Source organism: Aethalodelphis obliquidens, unplaced genomic scaffold, assembly GCF_003676395.1.
Source record: "Aethalodelphis obliquidens isolate GAN/ISIS:26980383/991018 unplaced genomic scaffold, ASM367639v1 scaffold2, whole genome shotgun sequence".
Taxonomy (NCBI): Eukaryota; Metazoa; Chordata; class Mammalia; order Artiodactyla; family Delphinidae; genus Aethalodelphis; species Aethalodelphis obliquidens.
The window spans coordinates 75588394-75597845 of NW_020837946.1; the positions used below are offsets into that span (position 1 = coordinate 75588394).

The 9452-nt window shown below is 42.0% G+C and overlaps 1 protein-coding gene across 2 annotated transcripts in view; it reads right to left on the bottom strand.

Annotated features, from left to right (window-relative positions):
- Positions 1-7734, bottom strand: part of KCNJ3 (potassium inwardly rectifying channel subfamily J member 3) — a 162117-nt gene extending 154383 nt beyond the window's left edge. For both annotated transcript variants that reach the window (XM_027131133.1, XM_027131141.1), the window contains exon 1: positions 6725-7734. In XM_027131133.1, coding sequence (XP_026986934.1) covers positions 6725-7426 — 702 coding nt within the window. In that variant the 5' untranslated portion in view covers positions 7427-7734. The remainder of the gene's footprint in view (positions 1-6724) is intronic.
- Positions 7735-9452: the final 1718 nt, after the last annotated feature.

Sequence of the window (9452 nt, forward strand, 5' to 3'; positions counted from 1 at the left end):
TTTAAATTTAGTGTCCAAAAACATTATAAGTAGAACCTCCTGGATTTTTTGAAATGATTGTGTGCAATTTAGATTTTGGCAATAATTTCTAAGTTATTCTTTGTAATAAAAATATTGCTATTGAAATGTAGTATTTCTATTACACACACTTTAATTATATGCCACATGGATATATGTCTAGAACTTAAGGTTTGTGCCTCATTTTATAGTTACATGTACTAATTTCAAAGAAGCAGCTAATGTCAAATGACTTTGAACTCCCTGAGAGTCCAAAAAGGCCTGCAAGATAATAAATTACAACTTCTGACTACAGGTGGAAAGGGAATCAAAAGTCACAGATGCCTAGAAGGGATTATTATCATCATGTACTTTACAGACAGACAGCTTTCTTATTACAGATAAAGGACTGTAGCGTATGTATCCAAAGACAAAGACACATACACACACACACACACACACACACACACACACACACACACACCCCGCTCTGGATACACATTTAGAACTGCCCTTGGCATAAGGAGATCCACATTTCGCCATCCTCCTTCTGGGATATTTGTGATCGGTTGCCCACATTCATTCAGCAGGGACACACTTCACCAATACAATCAATCTCTTTGCTGCCTTTCTCCCATCTCTCCAACCCATTATTGTGTTCTAATTATAGCCATTGTGCTCTTTCCTAGCTCGGAGGGAAGCTAGAGGAATTTAAAAAAAAAAAAATTTAATCTCTAACATCTGACTCTTGAGATGTACTTCTATAATATTCTAAGGCTTGATCCACCCCCCCCACCACCACCACCACTTTTCACACGTACCTACTGGAAAAGGTAATGAGGGCCAGTGGTCCAGAAAGGAAAACATAGTTGAAGACAGAGAGGGCAGCCCTTCTTGCCTACCACCTCCCCACCATTTTATCTGTAATGTCACTTCTCCTCTTTAAATGTGCAGTGTGTGTGTGTGTGTGTGTGTGTGTGTGTGTGTTGAATATATGCTGAAGTCAGAAATAAAATTACATGCAATGAGGTCAGAGTACTACGTGGAATCTAAAATTTGGAAATGAGCCAAAAGCAGGTACCAGTATAAAGAACAACAATTCCTTGTGACTCAAAGCATTTCTGGCAATGATTTTGGGACTCAGACCAAAATTAAAGTCAGGTAGAAGAAAGTGTGGACCTAGAATTTCATCTGGACTGTCTACAGTTGTACATTTCTTTTGACTTCTTATAAATTTATTTATTTTATTTATTTATTTTTGGCTGCTTTGGGTCTTCGTTGCTGTACACGGGCTTTCTCTAGTTGCGGCGAGCGGGGGCTACTCCTCGGTGCGGTGCATGGGCTTCTCGTTGCAGTGGCTTCTCTTGTTGCAGAGCATGAGCTCTAGACACGCAGGCTTCAGTAGTTGTGGCACGCGGGCTCAGTAATTGTGGCTCATGGGCTCTAGAGTGCAGGCTCAGTAGTTGTGGTGCATGGGCTTAGTTGCTCTACGGCATGTGGGATCGTCCTGGACCAGGGCTTGAACCTGTGTCCCCTGCATTGGCAGGAGGATTCTTAACCACTGCGCCACCAGGGAACTCCCCTCTTTTGACTCCTTAAGTTTGAAATTCCATCAATACACAGGTGGAAAAAAATATGACCAACATCAAGGCTAAAATAAAGATTTTTAATGCTAAGCCAATTATCCCATAAAAATATGTTCACTTTTATGAAAAGAAAGTAACTTATAGATGGAATGTAATTTATCCTGTAATAAATTTTGTGAGGCTTCTATACTATTTAAATGAAAGAACAGCTTTATAATTCCTTGAGGACTTTTTATGGAATTTATAATAATAACTGTGGACAGGATTTGTAACCCTACTTGCACATTCCCCTCCTACTCAGCAAACAAACACCCTCAAATCCATCAAGTGCTTTTTCCTGCTTCTCTTCATCATTTGTTCTTACCTACTACTGTTTATTTTTGGGTCTTTATGTCCCTATTTCTGTTCACACTGTATTCCCCTGAGCACAAGCCACCCTGTCCTTTTCAGGAACCATATTAAAAATAAAAAAACAAACAAAACAACATATTACTACTATTTAAAAGAAGAATAGTAATTATAGTCTTTAAAAAGAACCCAAGTTCTATACCTATTACAGAATTACTGTACTTGTGTCAGAGAAGGCAAAGCTAGACTCCATAGAAACTGTACTTTCTTTTTTAAAGACATAATAAACCCACCTAAAAACACTCACTGACCATTATAAGATCTAGCCCCAAGAGTTCTGGGGTACTCAGTCTTAGACTCCTTGAATCTTTTTACTAACCACTTGTACGATGTTCAGAAGAAGAGTTTTTTAATAGATATTCATTGTGAATTAATTTTTTAAAGGAGATAACTAATGATCTCAAGATTAAAACTAAAGTGCAAATTGACCAAGACCAATTGGAGAAAAGAGTCAGTCATACAGAATAGGGTCATATAGAGTCAAAACCATAACTGCATTAAAGTGCAAGGTATGGAATGAAGGCAAACTAATAAATATATGAAAAAAATCAGGAATCAAGTGGTCCAGGAATCACTGTGGTTAAAAGATTAACAAAATATTAAGATATATGAAAAAAATGATGAGCTTGTTAGTTTTGCAGATGCAATTTTGTTTTTTATTGCATCTGCACTGGATCACATTCATATGAGGAAACTAGATAGCATTCAATTCTGAGTATCCATATAAATGGAGAATAGAAAAGATGAGTATAAAAATAATGTATGTGATATATTAGAAGATAACTGGGCATCATTACCTTTCATTAGGTGAAAGTTAAGGGTTGCATAGCTGACATCCTAGGAAAGGAAGATGATGACTATATGCCATGAATAAAAATATGAAGATATAAAATTATACTTCCATGAGAAAAATTTAACCTTACCTCTTAATTTCAAAATATATGTCTAACAATAACTGATTTTATGTTTACTTTATGTAAATAAGGTTTGACTGAGTGTCTACATATATATATACACACACATATGTATACATGTAACTGGGATGGTTTTTGGATAATAAGTGTGCAAATTCTTGAATAATGCATCAAAAAGTTTAAATCTTTCCCTAATAAGATGGAAGTCTAGGCCAGTCAACCATTAGTATTAGATTTATAGGAAAGAGTGAGATTTCCAAATCCTTTAAACCCAACACTGAATTACAGGGTCCAATGTATCAACCATTAGTCTCAACTCCTTAATCCAAGCATTTTTATTAAAATTTTAAACTGGATGTCATATTAACTTAACATGACCTTGCTATTCATTAGTTCCTATATTTTAGGTTAAAAAAATTAAATTCAAATAAAACGTCTTCATGGGGATGAAAAGAGGAAAAGAGAAAGAACATTCATCTTAAAAGAGCTTTCTAGAGCTATATTCATAATAACATTATAAATTTTAAAGGATAACTTCCAATTATATTCTTAAATTTTTATTTAATCTGCTTTCTTTTTTCCCAAGTTAAAAAAGGACTGATTGCTCCAAGCATAAAGTTGGAAGATCTATAATTAAATATTGAAATAAATTTCAGTATTTGCAAGCTTGGAAGATGGGAATAGAGTTGAAATAAAATTTGCTTTCATATAAGTTAACAACAATTAAAAATTAGAGAAGTTATAAGAGAAAAACTTCCATCAAGACACAGAATTCAAAAAAAAAAATGCACAGAAAACTTCACAGTAGCCAGGATTAGAAAGTCATATGCATGTTCTTATTTTTCTATTCTTTACAAGAATAGAAGTGCTTTAAATCATCAAATATAATTCTTATAGTAATACTGATGAATAAGCTTTTAGTCAGCAAATAAGAAAACAGCAATAGAAAAATATAAATGAAATTAAATTAGGTAATAGGAAGAACTCATATAGACTGTAATTACTATTATTAAATATTATGGTTTTGTTGCCTTAAAATTCTATGTATTTCTCTGTATTAAAGATACATAAATTTTACATTTAAAATGTCAAACATGAGTTAAGAGAAGAAACTGAATATGTGTAATAATATTTAGTAAGGATGTATAAGACCAATATCAAAATATTACTACTTTAAGATCTTGTTATAGCTTCTCTTTAAAAATATAACTGGCTGTTTTGGATCACTTCATCTCAGTCCCTAAAAGAAAATGAGAGTCACTTATTAAAGGCAAATCTTCCCTCTGATTTTGCCGAATGTTATTAGTTTCCTAATAAAACATGGCTCCTTTTAAATGAAGTCTAAGGAAATGACAAGAGCTATGAGAATTCATTTTAATCACCATGGCTACAGGACAAATCAACTTCAAGCAAACTACAGTAACTGGTTGGATGAAGAGCTGCCACTGATCAACCCTCTCCCCTCACAAAAAAAGCAGGACAGAATTTCACCATAATTTTGTTTAAATATAAATTGACTCCACATGCCAATTATTTTTACTTTTAGCACTGACATCTTCCCAACAAATCAAAAGTAAAAAATTTTATAAGAACATTATACATATTGTTTTAATTAGATGTTTTTATCACCTTGTGTTAATATAGCACCTTGCTCCAAGTTTGCCAACAGTAGAAATCTTTTTTTTTTGTTTGATCAGGACACTCCTTGTGGTATATGTGATACTTGCATAAAAATCACTATCAGTGTCCTGAACCACTGTAGACACTGGGTGCTTCAGATTCACTACAACTTTGTAAAAAAACAAAAACAAAAACAAGAACCTACTGTGTAGATTAATTCTAATTATTTCTGATTTTGTTAAAATAAAATTTGATAGTCTAAAAACATCTAAATATGTTTCCTCAAAAAGATATTTGTTTTAATAAACGTATTTATATGTTTGAAAAACTAGAGAACAGCAATAACTGACCTTTAAAGTCTAATTTTAAGTTTCCAATACACCAATCAAGATGATAAACTACTCTTCAGTAACAATCTCAAAGTGACACATGAACATGGATTCCACGACAGAGACTTTTGCACTACATTTACAAAGTGTTGCTGGTAGGCCTAACCTAAAAAGAGAGTTATATATCTTGTTCTATTCATAGAAATAGGCACATACAACAAACACCCCTGCAACAAACATGTCTACAACATGTTTAGCCTGATCCAAACAACTCAGTTCAAATGTGGTCCATAGCATGATACTAAGTTAAATTAAAAAAAAATTACATGCAGCCCATTGGAGTTAATTATAAAGAATATGATCTACTCAAATTATGTATTCACCATTATCTTAATTAACATATACAGCAGAACCAGGTTGAAAATTTTCCAGTAAGCTATACACAATTAGTTTGTTTACTGTCTGTAGCATAGTAAATATGCATATGATGTGGAGTGACAGGACAACTGAGCTGCTTTAAGTCCAACACTATACTGAGCAAGATGGTCAAGAATAATTAGGGTAAGACCTTGTAAATGAGTAATGAAAATGACACAAGAAACAAATTTTTTTTAAAGCACATTGGACCACTTTTAACTACCATATAAACTGAGGCTGTGTAAAACGATAGAGGACCTGTAGAGTAAAATTGAAATCTCAAAGGCAAAATCTCAACTTAAATATTTCAGGTTTTCATTTTATTAATGCTAAGTTCTGAATGGGGCTATGGTTCTTCCATGCAATCTCAGATAAATTTTTAAGACTGTATTGAGGTCATCTTTTCAATTTATGAACATTTGAAAACTAAGGCAAATCCCTCAAAAAGATGGATTGTAAAGAACACATAGAGAACTGGGCTCATATCCCTCATTCCTAGACTCTAATTGGATGAGTGATTAGAGTGGGCTTCTCTTCTTGTTTGTAGTGGTGCCCTCTAACGACTAGATGGACCTTCCTTTAATAATCACTCCATGAGCAATTTCTTTTAGCATTTACACTGCTGATGGTAGGAAGCAATCTTATTTAATGGATGCTGAAAAGCTTCAAGTGAAATCTGTAATTGACAAAGGCTTCATACAAACAGGCAATTAAGAATAAAATTAATAAGAGACTCTAAAGGAAAAGCACTCACGCTTTCACAGAATATTTCTCTAGGAAAATATTTGGTAAAAATAAAACTTGAAAACAACCAGGTGTTGTTTTTCCACTTTATAAACTGCTTCTCTGGTCTGTGTACTTGTTAAAAAAGATGACCACAGATAGAGTTAGAATAAATGTTCTTGGGTCTGAAGGAATAATCCACCTGCTAAATACTACTAGGGGGAAAAAAGAAATTAAAAAAAAAAGAAAGAAAGAAAAGCCCTAAGTGAAAATTAAAGCAATTTCAGCACCTTTTTCTTCAAACTAAAAGCTGTTCAGTTTTAATACTTCAAGTTTACTGGAGTAGCCTATTGACAACAACTCAAAAGCTCTCCAAAGAGCAAAGCAGCAAGGGTAGGAAGGAGAATAGGGCACTCGTGTACCTCAGAGGTCCAGGAGCCAACACCACTCCGCTGGCGTTACTAGTCCAGAAAGTGACACAAATACATCCGACGAATATAAATAAGAATAAAATAAAATAAATAAGAGCACGAGAGTGGGTGGGAAAAGAACAGAACTGTCAGTTGTACTCTCTTTGCCCAGTCCTCCACGCCCTCCCCAGCTCCCAAACAAGGAAGTTTACCTGTGGCTTTAGGCAAGCCTAGGAGCCTGAGGGTGGCTCTCAGGTGAGTTAATTCCCAGGTTTGAGGGCTGGCGGTCGCCAGGTGGGGAGGGGGCGGGTAGCACTTACTTTGAGCAGCTTACAGCGTATCTGCGCGGAGACCATATGGCTGTTGCGCAGGTTGCCCACTCGGAACATGAGCGTGAGTTTTCCGTCCCTCATAGAGATCACCGCGTGCTCGCTAAACATCAGGGTCTCCGCGCGCTTCTTGGGCTGGGACATCTTGATGAACATGCAGCCTATGAGGAAGGCGTCCACGATGGAGCCGAGAATGGACTGGAAGAGGAAGAGGATGATGCCCTCGGGGCACTTGTCGGTGATGTAGCGGTAGCCATAGCCGATGGTGGCCTCGGTCTCGATGAAGAAGAGGAAGGCCGAAGGGAAGTTATAGACGTTGGCCACGCAGGGCGTGTAGTTGCCGACGTGGGCTTTGTTCAGGTCGCCCCGAGTGTAGGCAATCACCCACCACATGGACGCCATGAAGAGCCAGGCCACGGTGTAGGTGAGAATGAAGATGAAGAGGTTCCAGCGCCACTTGAGGTCCACCAGGGTGGTGAAGAGGTCCGAGAGGTAGCGGCTCGTCTCACTGCCCAGGTTGCCGTGCTGGACATTGCACCGGCCGTTCTTGTCCACGAACCGCTGTCGCTTCTTCTTGGGCACAAGCTGCTGCTGCGGGCCCTGGCCCGGCCCCTGGGGCTGCAAGCCCGAGCCGCTGGACGAGGTGGTCACTACCTGGTAATCGTCCCCAAATTTCCTTCGGAGTGCAGACATAATACGGAGGGGCGAGCCAGATTCAAACGCGAAGCGAAGGCGCAGGAGCCGAGCGCTGCAAACCAGCACCAATGAGGAGGTGGGAGCGGGAGAGAAAGGGGGGACGAACGCCTGCGTGCCCGGGGCGGGGGGCGCACCCGGCAGGTAGCTGCGGTCTCTGCCCCCCGCAGACGCCTCTCCTCCCCTGGGACGGAGGCTTTCTCTCCACGCTGAGTCTTAAAACAAAAAAAGTGTTCTCCCACACTCAAGGCAGGAGGGCTGCAAGGACCAGGAACCCGAGCGCAAATGTGCCCCCAAGCTTTTCGAGGCCTCTCTTTTCTTCCCTCACCACCGGCATCCCGGGGGCCCCCTCTTGCCTTCCCACAGCCCTCCTGACTCTCCTGCAGCGCTCCCAAACTGACAGTTTTAAGACTGATGGCCAACTCGCCGGGCTGCCGAAGCGGCGCTACCTGCTCGGACCAGACCCTCCCCCCCTCCCCGCCGCTTCCCGATCGCCCGCCCTGCGGGACGGCTCCCGGCTCCCTCCGGCGCTCCCGCCTCCTATCTTTTGGCCCAAATCCCGCCCAAAGGCATGTCTGCCGGGCACGGGTACAGCAGCCCCTACCCACGCCCTCCGGGCTCAGAGTCCCCGCTCCGGACTCCGGACACGCGTCCGCCTGCCGTCCGCGGGCCGCTGAGTTTCCGCGGGCGCCACCGGGGCCCTCAGGCCGCCCCCGAGCGCTGCAGAGACGCGGCGGTGCGCTAAAGCCGAGCACTCACCCAAGGCGAGAGCGCAGGAGGCGGCGCGGCCGGCGGCAGCGGCAGCCTGGCCTCGCACTCTGCCCTGAAGGCGGTTTTCCTCGCCCCTACTTTTCCTGGGGCACCACGACGGGCGCCAACGCCGGTCCCCCAAGCTCCGCACCTTCCTGAGGGCACCGCGCTGCCCCCCACCAGAAGGATCCTGGCGCGCCGGGCACAGAACGACTTGGGAGCGGGACTCGGGGGTTCCTTGGCGCCGTGCTCTCACAGCAGGCGACAACGGTGCAGCTGTAGGGGGTTTGAGCCTCGGGATGCGGGTCAGACTCTCAGGTGAAATACCAGCTCCGCTCCAGCTTTTCCTCTGCTTCACGGTTCCTGCCTTGTCCTCTCCCCTCCTCGGTCCCCCGCTCCCTGTCCGCGTCTCTGTGGCCCCGGTTAGATGAAGCGAGGCTCGAGCAGGGGGCGGCGGGAGAGCGGTGTGTGTGTTGGTGCTTGTGATCCGCTGCAGAGCCGCGCTAGCCCCGCCTGTCCCTGCCTTCCTCCACTGTTTCACCAGCCTGAATTGCACCTCCGCGCCTCAGTTGAGCCTGCAGTGTCTGGCAGCTCAGGAAAAAGCGAGCCCCTCCAATGAGAAGCGACTCTAAATCTGCTCCCAAAGGAACTCTCCTTCCTCGCCCCCCTGCCTCAGGCAGAAAGCCCCCAGCAAGCAGCAAATGTGCTCTTTGAAAGGAGAGAAGTACGATATGCCTCTCTAACTAGGGCTCTCGTGTAAACGGATGCCTGGGTTTGAGGATGCATCATAAACAGGGATCCCGACTGGCTTCGAGATAAGCCTGTTCAGAACTCAGAGTTGCAAGTAGCAGAGGGGGCTCAAGATGGGAACAGAAAGGAGGGGAGGCACTCCTAGGAAAGCTCACGGTCCTCCCTGAAAATGGCTATTGGAAAGACTTGGAATGTCCGGAGTTAATGTGTGGCTGTAATTGAGGGAACAAGGCTGGATTGTAATGGCCCAGGCCTGGCAGTTAACTTAATGGAGGGGCAAAGTGCAGAAACAGCTAATACAGTGCCCATGCGTAAACATCAGTGTATTTACCACATTTCATGTTTGTTCTAAGATGCTATGGTCTCTTATGGCATATTCCATTCAGTCCAAACACATAAAACTGAATTTGTTGGAAAATTATCAAATCATGGGGTTATGAAAGCAAGGGGCTGCTGTAGGGCTCCCAGGCAAAGGAAAACAAGTACATAATCATTCTGCCAATTCGCTGCCAATAGGTGCTCCCTT